Raw genomic sequence first — 14,234 nt, 5'->3', positions numbered from 1 at the left:
GTTTAAGTGATGGTATCTCACCACACTAAAACATTTTTATAGTACAGCAATGGCTAGGTGTTAGAGGGAGTGTGGCCAGATGGGAGATTCTAGCACATATAGTGGACACGTGCTAGAATCAAACTATTCTGGAAAAAGACTGGAGATAGGATAAAGGAAACAGGATACTAACTATCGGATAAGCCTTTAGTATACACCGTAATTAGGGACCTACTGAATGCACGGAGGAAGTAAAGTGTGCAGCAGCATGTTCCCCCGCATTCACCTTACCCCTTCCTACCCCTCTGCCCCGGCTGCTGATTAGCAGAGGACCCTGCCACTCCCTCATCAGCAGGAAAGCTAAAACCAGAGTTTTAAATATGGCACTGTTTTTAAACCAGTCAGCAGGAAACAGCAGGGCCATCCGGGCACCTCAGCCAACTGGTGGCCGGAGGCCGTGCTGTTTAATTTTGCCTCCCTGATGGTCAGGAGCGAGCCGCAAGCACAGCCCCTCCACCAATCAGAGTGGGAGGGGGTGCCACAGGGGAGCCTGCAGTATTAAAGGAGCCACAGCACACCTCACTTCTGCCACGAGATTCTATTACATATAGAACATGTACAGAGGAAATAATAGCTCATCAATTACAACTGCAAAAACCTGGACAAAGTATGATCCCCCTAAAATTGCTAATTGGCTTCACAAAGTTTGGGAAGTTTTGGTAATTGAAAAGCTGTTATCAAGTCAGTGTTCTACAGGATAAAAAAATAAAATAAGATGCTTACTTAAAATGTGGTGCAAGTTTTTGGAATCTGTTGGGAAAATAATCTTGCACCTCCAAAAAAGTCTGACATATTTTTTTTTGAATACTGAAGGAGTGCAGTTTCTATGAACTAACAGTAAAAAGTTGGAATGAATTTGATACCCAAAAGCAGAGATGGGTAGAAGATAGACTTATTTTATGCAGAATTCTGAGGAAAAGGAGGGATGTGAATTATTAATTAGGTTACATATAAATATGAAAACACAGAAACTTGACACCAACTATAAAATGTAAAATGTTGTTAGCAAAGTGTAGGAACAGAAAGGAACACGAGACTCCCCCTGTGGACGTTGACTTGGCTCAAAGGAGCACTGCTGTTGGAAGACAAATATCTGTTTTTGTATACACTTTTGGGGATTTAATGTTCTTTAAAGGTTATATTTTGTTTTTTGATAAATTGGATTCATTATAATAAATAGTTAAAAAACAGAATAGTACAAAGATAGGAACTGATAAGTAATGATAGTACAAAAAAGTTTAATTTACATGCAACAGTTATGATGCACAAGGCAACAAAATACAAATTTAGGCATTTATTTTTGTTCAGATATTTTTGAAATATGGATAGCATTTAGAAGAGAGACATACAGCCAGTTTCCCATGCACAAACATTAACATTTACTAACTACTACTGGTGTGAAACAGACTACAGAAAAGACATACTTACATGACACTGGATGAATTTTACCCTAGTTGCTCCAAAAAGAGAGCCATCAGCTGACATGACTAAAAATCATGATTACAGCCAAAGAACAGGGAGAACTGTTTAGACAACAGCACACAGACTGCTGAAGTTACCATACATAAACATGGAAAGTTAACTTCACGAAATCCTGATTCCTTTGTTGTTTGTATTAAAAATGCATCTTTAGTTTACAAATTAATATTTAATTAATGTTGTTTCAAATAAACTATTGGACTGCCATGACAGAGCAGGGGCTTAGTGCAAGGACCAGGCAATTACTGTATGTGATAACAGGCATTTTGGTAGACCTTAAGAAAAGAGCTCTACTGTTCAAACTGTAGTTCAGAAATCATTATAGTTATTTCTGGAGATGTATAGTATCACATGCACCATCTACATCTTGCATTGTTCTGTTTGCAGGAATGATTGATTAAATTCCTATTCTTTACCCTACCAAACTATAGCGTAGTGCTAAGGGAAACATTACAAGAGGCACATTTCTCTGTATGGCTAGTCAAATGAAGCAGACAGCATAGCAAGTCGTGTCTATTGTAAACAACATCCTGAAAGTAAGCTGTAATTAAGGATCCCTAGAAGTATTGCAGCCACTCATGTAAACAGTTTATGAAACGTCTTTGGCACAACAAAGCATTTCCCTCATGATTAATAAATGCAACACTTGCATGCACTTACATTTTGTTTAAAAAGTTATCAATGGGACTAATAAGCACTACCTTGACTAGCAAAATTCTTAGATAAAGGATTCAGTAAATTTTTACAAAGAATTAAGAATATAGTTTGCAATACAGAAATTAATTTGCAAACTTTAAAAAGGGTGGGACCATCTGGAAAGTCTAGTTTTGTTTTAAAATCCTTTCAGATAATACGTATCAATAGTTTAATCAGTGACACAGAGTTTTAAAGGATTCACTTTTAAGTGTTACTAAACTGTATAATCAAGAAAATACCTATCAAACTACTTCATGGATAAGAAAAAAAAGTAAATGTAAGAATATGGCATTCAATTAGTCAGTTTTCCAACCTAAATTTAAGTTTTTAAAAAATGCCCTGAATTCTTTACAAGTAAACATGAAAAGAGATCCCTCCTTCCCTCCCCCCAGCTATTATAAGTACTAACACTACCCCATTTCTTAGTCCCATTCTTTGACCTTCCTCTACCCTTTGCATTAAGAGAAGATAATGCCAAAAATCAAGCTTACCCACTTTTCACATTGCTAAGTTTTCCCTAACTCAGACTATGCAAATCATTTATTGACTTGCCTTCAAATCCTTTCATAAGCTCAGACGTAGCCCTGTTACTCTGTCCCATGATCAAGAAGTAGGGATATATTGTTCATGATAAGAAACTATATAAACATTGGTCATCTCCAAGTGGCATAATGATATCTGGGATACAAATATAACATTTAGTCAGTGTTTCAAAAGAAGCTGAATAAATCATCTCGGTAGAATAAAATAAACTATTTGAAAATTTATATAAATAATAGAACACAAAAAATACATTTTTAAACATAAAATATTTAGAAATTAAATATTTATTCACCTGTCAAGACTGGATTTCATGCCTCTTCTGCAAATGTTGGCAATATGTATAACTGCAGAGAAGTGCTCTGGTTAAGAGCAGGGGGAGGTTAACTCCAGCAGGGTAACACAGATCGTGGCAGTTAAATAGAAGGCTAATTTAATCTGGTGGGTTTTTTTTTTCTTTTTTTACAATGTATTAATTCATACCTTTATCACACAAAATTCTGTACCTGACTGCGAATCTCAACTAATAAAAGGTTTCAAAAAGTAAATCTGGACATTCCTATTAAAGAAGAATGACAAAGGATGTGATAGATAACACATATATTATTTGTGGTTTTTTTAAACACATAATTACAGAAAAGGACAAAATAAAGCAGCAGATTCTTTAGCTTGCTTGAATTTTTAAATGTCTTCATAGCAAGTCTAATTATGGAATGTAATTTGAATGCAACATAAAAGCCCTTCATTACGTATATCTACTCAGGATGGAGTTAGACCTGGACTTGTCATCTCTGTTGTGGGACTCGCAAGATATTCACTTGATTTCAGACTTGTGAGAGATTTGTAACTTGCTACTGACGTCAGAGAGCCACAAAGACCAAGCAGTGATGGGGTGTCCTCTTTTCCTGTTAAAAAATAAATTAAGCTAATCAGTATTATAGTGCAAGTCTTACCACTAGATTTACCTGAAGTTAGGTAACATTGAAGAAGCAGAAATCTAGAAACTCATTTATATATTTTGCTTCATCACAAATGCCACAAATACAACTGTGTGCAAAAATGCAGCAAGTAATTTGACAAGGTTCTTTGGGTAAATCTGGTATCTTTTATTAGACCAACTCAAGTAGTTGGAAAAATTCTTTGCAAGCTTTTGGGTACCAATACCCTTTGTCAGGTGGAGGAAGCATCTGCAGTTGATCCATGCTCTTTTGTACCCAAAAGCTTACAAAGAAGAATTTTTCCAAACATCTCAGTCAGTTTCATAAAAGATCAGATTTACCCAAAGAACCCCGTCTACCTATGTCCTTAGATCAACACAGCTACAACCTATAGCCCTCGAGTAATTTGAGGAATGCAACTATGCCCTACATCAGAAGTGATTTACATAGCTGTGTAATACTACTCCAGTAATAACTCCAGTTCACAACCTTCCTCCACCCCTCCAAGCAGACTATTGGTAGTTTCATGGAGTCTTTTTTTCTGATATTTAGCTAAGTCTGCATCTGCTCCTTCTTCAGAGCTGAGGAAGGGCACTTGACGCTATTTAATAGCTCTCCCAATTATACAGTTGATCCAATAAAAATATAATACAAAAAAGCCTTGTCCCAGACATTTCCTGACTACCATGGCTACAACATTCCAAACCTACTTCGGTATTAATCACATATTAATAGCACGTTGCCAGAATAACATTATAACTAGAAATAAGCTGCTTTGAGTCTCCACAGAGGAAAAAGCATTGAAATCAGCCATTACTATTTTGAACAGGTTTCTTTTTCATCCTTCTTAATACTTTCCCGTTGAAAAGATACTATATTTATAGTCCAGGAAGATGGAATCATAAGGTACACTGGCTTGCACAAACTCTCACGCCTAAAACCTGATCTGAAATCTAGATGAGGTTAAGTGAAGAATATACCCATGTTTCCTACCCTGCTTAGATTGCCAACAGTGGAACTAATTAGTGCCAGCTGTAATGATTTACTTTTGATGCAGACACCTGTCCATAAAGATCACCGTGCCTTCCTCCTATGCCAAAAGACACCAAAACAGTGATGCGTACAGTTTGGGTAACTGTCAGCTTGAACTGAATTTGAAAGCTGACAGAAGGCCCAGGAACTTACAAACCGGGCCACCAAAAGGGAGCTACTAATTTTTTAGTGCTTGAAGTAGGGGTATTCATGTCACCTGGCAGGGGTATTAGGAATATCAAGATGAAAATGGTTGCTGCTGGGTATTCAGGGTGGCATAGTACCCTCTAAGGCAGCAGTTGGATTTGACAACTGAAAAGTCAGATTTCAACTTCTACAATGACCTTCAACACTTTATGCTAGAGGTGCACTGATAGAGATTTTGGGGAGCCAATACCAATAGCCGATATTTAAGGAGGCTTATCAGCTGATACTGATCAGATCCAATACAGCTGCCACCAGGTGGTAAGTCCCTTGTAGTACACCCCTCCCCACTTTCCTTCCAACTGCCCAGCTGGAGGCAGCTCTCCACACGGCCCGCTCTGCCCTGTGCTGCACTGCAGCTGCGCACAGCACAGGCATTTCTCAGGCCAAATTCTGATATAGACAATTTTCTTCATATCAGTACTGATCAGATATTTATTGGCGCACCTCTACTTTATACACAAAATTACAAAACTACATCTTCAAGGCCAAGCATTATACAAGTAGTACTGGTTGCTGGGACACAGGGAAGGTAATATTGAATTGAAATACTTCATTTTACAAGTATAGTTTACTACAAAATCTGAACAGAATTTAGAGATTAACTTCAAGTATCTGTAAGAGCTTTTAATAGCTTGACAGATCTATTCCTGAATACAGAAGTAAAGTCTTGTCAAATGTAGTAAAAATGCCAAACACTGTTATAAGCATAGGAGAACATGTAACGTGTCAGCTCAAAAGGATTATCTTTGCTGAATTATTCTTGGTTGATAATAAAAGCTGTACACAGAACTCTTTTCAATATTAGCCACTGTCAGATCAGCATTGATAGCTCAACTGCTCTAAACCAGCTAGGCTCTGTTTACATAACCCTTCTTAATTATTTTTTTTACTGGGGGGGGGAGTATGGGGGGGGGAGGGCTTGATCATGGCTTTTAGCAATGTCCTTCAAACAGAAGGAATTTTACAGATGAATAAAGTTCTCCGTTTCACAAGTTACCCATGCCCAAGTTGCGAGCGAATAAGGAAATTGTTATAGTAGGTTTAGATATTTAAGTATTTCTTAGAATTCTCTTGATTCTTCACATTTACCACAAGGTGGAGCACTTTAATTTTCTGAGAAGCAGAAAGCCTTTCAAGGGAAAGAAGTTTTATGCTAACTGCTGGCTTTCAGTCCCCTCACAGCATCTGATGAAGTAAACCTACTGCTTACAAAAGCTTATGCTATCTATATATATCTCTAGTTAGTCTATACGAAACACCGTGACCATGACAAACTTCAAGGAGACAAGTCTTGACTGTGGAAATGACAGAGGGATCACTTTGCTGTCCACCACAGGAGCGAACTCTTGCATTGCAAGAACTCTCCTGAACTCCCTCCTTCCACTTGCTGAAGAGCTGCTCCTGGGATCTCAGCGTGGTTTAGGGCATCAAGAAACAATTGACATGATCTTCACTGCTCACCAGCTGCAGTAAAAATGCTGGGAATAACAAACCTCTCCACATGGCCTTCTTTGACCTCATGAGAGCCTTCGACTCTCAACTGAGAAGTGCTGTGGAGGATCCTTCCGAAGTACGGATGCTCACCAAAATTTTTCACCATTCTTTGCTGGCTCCGTGACAGTATGTGAACAGTGTTCTCAATAGCAGATCTATTTAGGTTAAGACAAGAGTTAAGCAAGGCTGTGTCATCGCTCCAACATGCCTCTTGATATTCCTTACTGCAACTCTTAATCTGATCACCAGCCAGCTTCCAGCTGGAGGGGAGCTAAACTACTGAATGGATGGTAAACTGTTTAATCTCAGCTGACTGCAAGCCAAAACTAAGACCACCCTGACCTCCACCATCACGTTCTAGTACACCGATAATCGTTGACATCTCTACCAAGGCATACAAGAAAATGAAACTGGCACTTAACATTCACAAGAATTACAGTCCTCCATCAACAAGCTCTTAATGAGCAGTCCCCAGAGCTCCAGTAATTCAGGTTCATGGTGAGACTCTAGCGAATGTTGAGTATTTCCCGTATCTCAGAAGCCGTCTCTCACAGAAGGCTGATGTCTATAAAGAAATCCAACATCGCCTCAAACGTGCAAGTGCAGCTTTTGGACACCTGAGAGACCAGGTGTATAAAGACTGAAACTTCAGATTCAAAACCAAGATCATGGTTTATTAAGCAGTTGTAATCCCCACTTTACTGTATGAAGCCAAGATGTGGACAATGTACAGGAGACACCTAAAGTTGCTGGCAAAGTACCATCAATGCTGCCTGCAAATGATCCTTCAAGTCCAATGGGAAGACACATGCACCAACATTAGCATCCTCTTACAAGCAAGCACCATGAGCATTGAGGCAATGATCATCCAACATGAACTGTGCTGGGCTGACCACGCCATCCAGATGTCCAGCTCCAGACTCCCAAAGCAAGTGTTATTCTCCCAGCTCAGTCAAGGTGTATGCTCAAGAAGAGGGCAGAGAAAGCGCTTCAAAGATATCCTCAAGGCCAACATGAAAAATTGCAACATTGACATCAACTCATGGGAGACTTTTCCCCAGGGCTGCCCTGAATGGAGGAAGAGTTTGCTGCAAGAATCTCAGTACTTTGAAATGTCATGATGACACCAGGAGACAGAAAAGCAGAAGTGGCAGAAATAGCATGTCATGGACTGAATCAGGAAACCAGAGCACACACAATAAAACCTGTTGATCCAGCATTGGCCTTGTCAGACCAAGGTCAGAGATGACCAAGGATCCAGGTTTTCTATTTCCCATGGAAAAAAAAGAGAAAAAACGGATTTTCTCTTTTAGCGAGAAACTTGCAGGTTTCTCCTTTTTGCAATAAGCTCTGCAGGCTGGCAGAGATCCTGCCTGCAAAAGCTGACTGCAAAAGGGGCAAGAAACCCCCAGCCCTGCCCAGAGGAACAGGAGGAATGGCAGGGCCCGAAGCTCTCAGTCAGCCACAGCTCAGCTGTGAGGTAAGTGGGGCTTGCAGGGGGCAAGGGCCCCCTCTGGCAGGGCTGGTGGGTTGCAGGTCATGGCTGGGGGCACTGGGTGGGGGGGTCGGGACCAGGAGTCAGCCCCACCCCTGCCCAAGCCTGCAACAATGCGGGGGCCAGCTCTGTGCTGCTTCTGCTGCAGCAGCCACTGCTGGGGGCAGGGGGCTGTGGATCTGGGTCCCTGGCCCCAAAGCCCTGGCAGCTGGGAGCCCCTCTGACAGGGCTGGGGGGCAGGGGCTGTGGGTGGGGGCAAGGGGCACAAGCAGGGTGGGGTAGCTGTTGTGGGGGGAATGAGGGGCACCAGCAGGGCTGTGGGATGCCTTTAATTTAAGCCACAGATTTGGGGGGGTTTATCAGAGAATTTGAAATGATTTTATCAGGGAAATCCAGGATCCCTGGCAATGACTCTGAAACTCATGCTAAGCTGGGGCCTACTCTCAAAAGTTAAAATACAAAATACTGGTGCCAACTGCACAGTGCACGAGGATGCGAGTTCATGGCTAGGCTACCTAAGAAGAAATAATAAGGTATTCCTTCCAGCTTATCTTACTATATTCAAGACGATTTCAAGCGGGCTCCTAGTTGTGTGGTATGTAACTGTGTGAAATGTCTATCCATGGTTAATTAGTACGGTATATATTTCTTTTGCAATTAACTTAAGTTATGAACAGAACGAGTCATTCTCCATATGGGATAGATGTCTCCTCCTGGTTTACTTCGGTTTTGGTTACAGGTTCCCTTGATTTTCCAGGGACACTCTCCAACACCTTGTGTTTTTCCTGGATGTTAATCAGTTTCTTGATATGTTCCAAACTTAGTAGAAATAGATAACCTCTCGTCACCAAGGAAGGCAAGTCATTCAAATTGGAACTTTCTGATCACCAATAATGAACAGTTTGATTAACAGTATTTTCCTGTCCATTACTCTCTCTCTCAATTTACACAACTACAAGAATGCTTTGAAGATGCTTGTATCTAAGGGTATAAGAATTAAGTGAAAACAGCTAACAGCACACACTTCAGGAATGAAAGATCTCTGAAAAGAACTGCTGCTGTGCCCCAGCTAGCTCGAGAAGCTGGAAGAAATGGACCATTTCTCTCACTGCCTGTTTGGTGAAAAATCATCCCCTTATAGCTAATTACTGAGCTTTGCTTTGGTTTGGGTTCATTTGACTTTGAATAGTTGTAGTAAATAAAGCCTTTCTGTCACTCTTCAAATGATGTGTCATGTCAATGCCTAGGGTAGTCCAGAATCATAGGTTTTTATTAGCTAACAATCAGCATGCGCCTTCAGGCCACAGATAAGGCAATCATGGAAGACAATCATCCTCAACTGCAAAGGATTGTCAAGGATGATGAGTCTATAATGTGCAAATCTATCTTGCCTTCTGCCTGACTTCAGATTAACCCTGCTAGCCACCTCTCTCTGTCAGTACCTGTCTACCCGTAATTTTAATGAAAAACACATAGAGACACGTCACAGGCAAAAACAGCAGCTGAATGCCAAATGAAAAGTGGGAGTACGACACTGAAAGGGAGGCGGAAAAGTCCAATGCCTGGATGTTTTCATTTAAAAAGTATAAACTGAGGCAATTTACTCCATAATCCCAACCAGAGACTCACATAATTTAAGGTTAACTGCAACAGAAAGATGGCAGGTGATACCACATATTCTTTAGTATTATGGTGGGGGAGTAAGTCTGTAACATTCAAGCCCCTTCTCCACATTACAGGCATCATGTAATTAACTTAATTATGCAAATAACTTAAGACCAGCTATATGTCCAAAGTACCTACCACATGATAAAAAGCTCCAACCAGCTATAAAGTTAGACCTAAAAAATGCGGACTAACATTATAGCTGGTTGCTATTAAGTTTAATTTGCATGTGTAACAGCGTCCTGTGGCTGGGAGCCCTATCAGCTGGCAGGACTTCCAGCTGCAGGGGTGCATCATGCCCAGCATGAAAACGCTGAGCCTTGGGGATTACGACTGGCATGATCCCCAAGGTTTAGGGGTGCGAGAAAACCCCGGTCCATATGGGGCTCCTGGCCCTAGCTGCACCTCACGTGAGATGCAGCTGGAACCAAGAGCCCCATCACTTGTGGGAACACATGCTCCTGGCTGTGTGTGGCCCCCTACGCTGGCAATAAAGGTGCGATTGGATCTAATATGCGATCCCACATTGTACCTGTTGCAATGCACGTGTTGCATAGCAGGTGCAATTGTGTGGATCCTGCATTAGATTCAGCTGCATCTTTACCTACATGTGTAGAGGGAGCCCTACATTCAGACCAGAGCAACAAAGCTAGATCTGAACACAAAGCATAATGTCACATATTTATTAGGGATGTGCAAAACAGCACCATTTCATTTCGACTTCTGTTTCAACTTTTTGAAGGGACAGTGTTTTGTTTCAAGTTTCATTTAGTTTTGAAACTACTGTTCTGTTTCATTTAATTGAAACTGTTTCACTGTTTCGACATTACACAGCCCACAGGCTATAATGGGGAAACACAAAACTGCCTATAACTTTGTCATTTCTTGCCTGATTCAGATAAAACTTGCAGAGATGGTAGCCCCTTCTGAGGTCATGAAGTCTGCCAAGTTTCAAGGAAATAGGTGGAGGGATTTCTGGGAACCTGCACATCAGCCTTGAAAACAAAACTCGTGTCATGTGTGTCTGTTAAGGCAAAGGGGGGTGAAAATTGTAGGGATGGTAGCCCCTGCTGAGGCCACAAAGCCTGCCAGCTTTCAAGGAGATAGGTGCAGGGGGATTTTGGGAAACTACACCTCAGGCTGCTGACAAGCAAAACTCATGTCATGGGTGACAGAAAGCAGCCCAGTTCAAACAGTGCTGCCTTTTATGCTGTTTTTCCATCCCTCTCCCAGAGCATTGGGATTGAAAGGGACCTCAGGGAAGGATGACAGCCACTGGCCAGCTACAGAGTCAATATGAGAGCAGTCCTTCCCGCTCTTCCCCCTCCCTCTCCTTACTTTCTGTTTCCCTGCAGGCAAGCCCAGCTTGAGCTTCAAACTCAAAATGTTTCAAAACTTTCAAAAAGTTTCGACTGTCCTCATTTCATTTTGAGGCTGTTTCAAAGCCCTTCTTTTTGTTTTGATTTTACTGTTTCGAGCTCAAAACGAGTTGAAACAGCATCAAAATGAAACAGCCAGCAAAATTTTACACAGCCCTAATACTTATTGTGTCCTTTGGGACTACTAATACATGCATATATATTTTTTCAATAAGGTGCTTGGGGAATTCAGGGTAATCACCACATTAATAATGAGAAAAATTAATTTCATTTACTTGCACATCCCTAGGACTTACTTCACAGGGACAAAGCAAGATGCCTTGACTGCAGAATATGTGTAAGTATTTAGTCAGAACTGAGAAGAAAGGTGAAAAAGTGGAACTGGCAGACAAGCATTTTACCTTCATTTAGTAAATTTATTCCATCCTGCTTTCCATCTTGTGAATGACCTGGATCCAGAGATGTCTGAGAAAAGCTAACATCTGCTGAGAGCTGGTCCAGACTTTGAAAACTTTTCCTGCAAGACAAACCATATTTTTTCCTAAAATTCCAAGGGAATGTTCATGACATTTTGTTTAAACCTTCAATATCCTGTTTTTAAAAGGCAGCCAGATAAATTGTGCCTCTTCTTCACTTGTCTCCACTTTGGTTTTCTACAATAAATTAGCGAACAAATTGGTGAACTCACTGGAGAGAGGGAGGAGAAAAAAACTGAGAAATTATAGTAAATAAAACGTGGGGTTTTCACTACAAATGATCCAAACATGGAAGAAAAAAAGTTACTTGTCAGTGATTTGAGTTCTTTGAAATGTATTTATCTGCACATCCTCCCTGAGAGTGCATGGGTGCTTCAAGCATTCTATCAGAGATAATTTTGCCTTAACCATAAGAGATGCTGTAGCTTTGCCCCTCCTCATGCCCCACACTTGAGGAAGCAATAGGTATTGGTCACTTTCTGCTCCTATATTTCTTCTCAGCCACAGAGTTATATATTGCACATAATTCCAAGGACTAGGGGAAAGAGAACAGGACACACCTTAAAGAACTTAAGTTACCAGTAAGAAATTTCTTTTTTGGGGTGAGTATCCATGCACATCTAAATAAAAGGCCAGAAAAGGAGGAGCTGCCATGAGCGTTTGGATCTTACAAGGCTATTTTCACGGAAAGGTAAAACAAAGAATAAATTGCCATCGTTTCAAATGGTGGCCTCATTTGATACCAGGAGCAAATTTAGGCTCCACTGTAGAACAGGGCTTCTCAGAAGGGGAAAAAAAATTGTCAGGCACTTGAGGAATCTCAGGGCTGCTAGGTGAAAAAAGACTAACATATGAAAGCTATTAACTACAGGGTGGTGGCCTCTGACAACTGCCAGGTATACTTTGATTAAACTGATGAATAGGTCTGTCTGTGTGAGCTCCAACAGCTGTTCTAGTATAGCTTGAATGGAAGACTGCTCTGGGCTGAGATACCTTGCCTAAAGCTAGCAGAAAAGCTGGTTCACTTAGCCAGGTATGACAGATTTTTTTCTGCTGTGAATGAGAATGGCCCTTCTTATTATGGAAGGACCATCTACCGTCGGTGTCGTGAAATAAAGGGAATGCAGAGTAGTACGCTCTTCCTGGTCAAAACCTAGGGTCCTTTACTGACCTCAGTAAGTCATCATCCTGGTACCAAAAGTGTCTTTGCATGTGGGATCTAACATGCTAGTTTAGGTCAAGTCCCATCTCACTTTGTGAAGTACCAATAGAATAAGATAAGGGCAGAAAGGAAGAAACCCACCTAAGCTATAAGTACATCATTAGACAGGGAGCCTGGACAGAAGCCTCTCTCAGAGCAGAACTAGTTGATATCATACAGAAGTCTTAAAATAACCGCAATTCACAAAGATGGACTGATGAGCACTGTAGGAAGATGGATAAGTTGAGATTATCTGCTTTACTATTTTAGACACCCTGACAATGGCCAAGGACAGGTGTTAAGGAGAATTTAAAAACATTCTTTGTACATATTGACCAGGTCCTTCCACTGTGCAAAGGAGGACTGAACATAGAATTATCACTCTTGTTTAGAGGATGCTTTCCCATAGAGCAGATAGTCCGCAGCCAGGATTGCATGCACCTAAGATGTGATCTGGTATACCACATCATAAAGGTCCAGGAGGCCACCTGGCCAAGACCTGAGAGATAGGCCTTTCTTTCATAATAGGGCACTCCTTAACCAGCAACATTAGCTCTTGCAGAGACTGGAAGTGATGCTGCAGAAGGTCAAACCTTGCTTCACAGAGTCCAATCAAAGTGGTCCCTATAAACTTGAGTATGCACAGAAATCAGGTTTGAATTTCGTTTTTTTACCTATAATCTCAGCATACAAAAGAGCTGTGTTTCGTCTAGGCTTTGTGACACTCGGTTAGCAGAGACCCCAGACCGCCACCCATACAGGGAGAAAAAAGTGACACTTTCCAAGAGACTCTTGGCGAAGCCTCTAAGAGCAACGGGGAGGCCAAATGAGAGGTTCTTCTATAGTAACAGTCCTGATCCACCACCTGTAACCTGGGACACAAGAACTAGTTCCTCCTTGCAGGGACAGTATAAGAGCTACTAACAAGACCACCTGGCACTTGAACTGGCAAATAAGGATGTTGAGCCTTTTTAATTATGAAGTGCAGCTCTATATTCCTTTCTGATTTATAACTGCTATAGAAACCATTAACCTGAGAAACAGAGGAACCTTTTTTCCTAACCACTACCAGAGGTATCAGGGAAAGCATCTCCTGCCATAGCAAAATCCCTGAAAAAGGATGAAGAAAAGGCATTTGGTGTGGATAACAAACTGAACAGACTGGTATATTCAGTCATGTTATTGTCCAAAATCTACTGTTTTGATGCTATATGGGCCTTGCAGACTGGAAAATGGGCAAGACAGTTATTGACGAAAGAGACGGGTTAAGACAACATGAAAGAGGACTGATGGTATCTCTTGAATATGCCATCAAGGGGCTTGGCTGATGCACAACACACATTGGGAAGCAAATGGTGCAGCAAAGGAACTTTTTCACTTGTAAAACCACTGACACACTGTGTTCCCATGATTAGTATGTTCAGCAGAGGAGGAGGACAGAAGGCCAGAGTTGCTCATGGTAAGGAAAATTAAATGTATTACCCCTGGGTAATTTTGAAAACTTATTCCCATTGGGTAATTATGTCTTTTTATTAGCTTGTACTCTGCCCCCCTCCAAACACATTTTAATTAATGATAGTGAAACTATGTGAA

General features: G+C 41.0%; 1 protein-coding gene across 4 annotated transcripts in view; it reads right to left on the bottom strand.

Annotated features, from left to right (window-relative positions):
- Positions 1 to 1,259: 1,259 nt before the first annotated feature.
- Positions 1,260 to 14,234, bottom strand: part of RUNDC3B (RUN domain containing 3B) — an 87,390-nt gene continuing 74,415 nt past the window's right edge. For all 4 annotated transcript variants that reach the window (XM_019532776.1, XM_019532782.1, XM_019532790.1 and 1 more), the window contains 2 exons: positions 11,366 to 11,481; positions 1,260 to 3,659 (listed from right to left, as the gene is read on the bottom strand). In XM_019532776.1, coding sequence (XP_019388321.1) covers positions 3,514 to 3,659; positions 11,366 to 11,481 — 262 coding nt within the window. In that variant the 3' untranslated portion in view covers positions 1,260 to 3,513. The remainder of the gene's footprint in view (positions 3,660 to 11,365; positions 11,482 to 14,234) is intronic.

Source organism: Crocodylus porosus, unplaced genomic scaffold (assembly GCF_001723895.1).
Source record: "Crocodylus porosus isolate Cpor-Errol unplaced genomic scaffold, CroPor_comp1, whole genome shotgun sequence".
Classification (NCBI taxonomy): domain Eukaryota; kingdom Metazoa; phylum Chordata; order Crocodylia; family Crocodylidae; genus Crocodylus; species Crocodylus porosus.
Note: the sequence above shows the minus strand (reverse complement) of the source record. Positions and strands in the feature narration are given on the sequence as shown.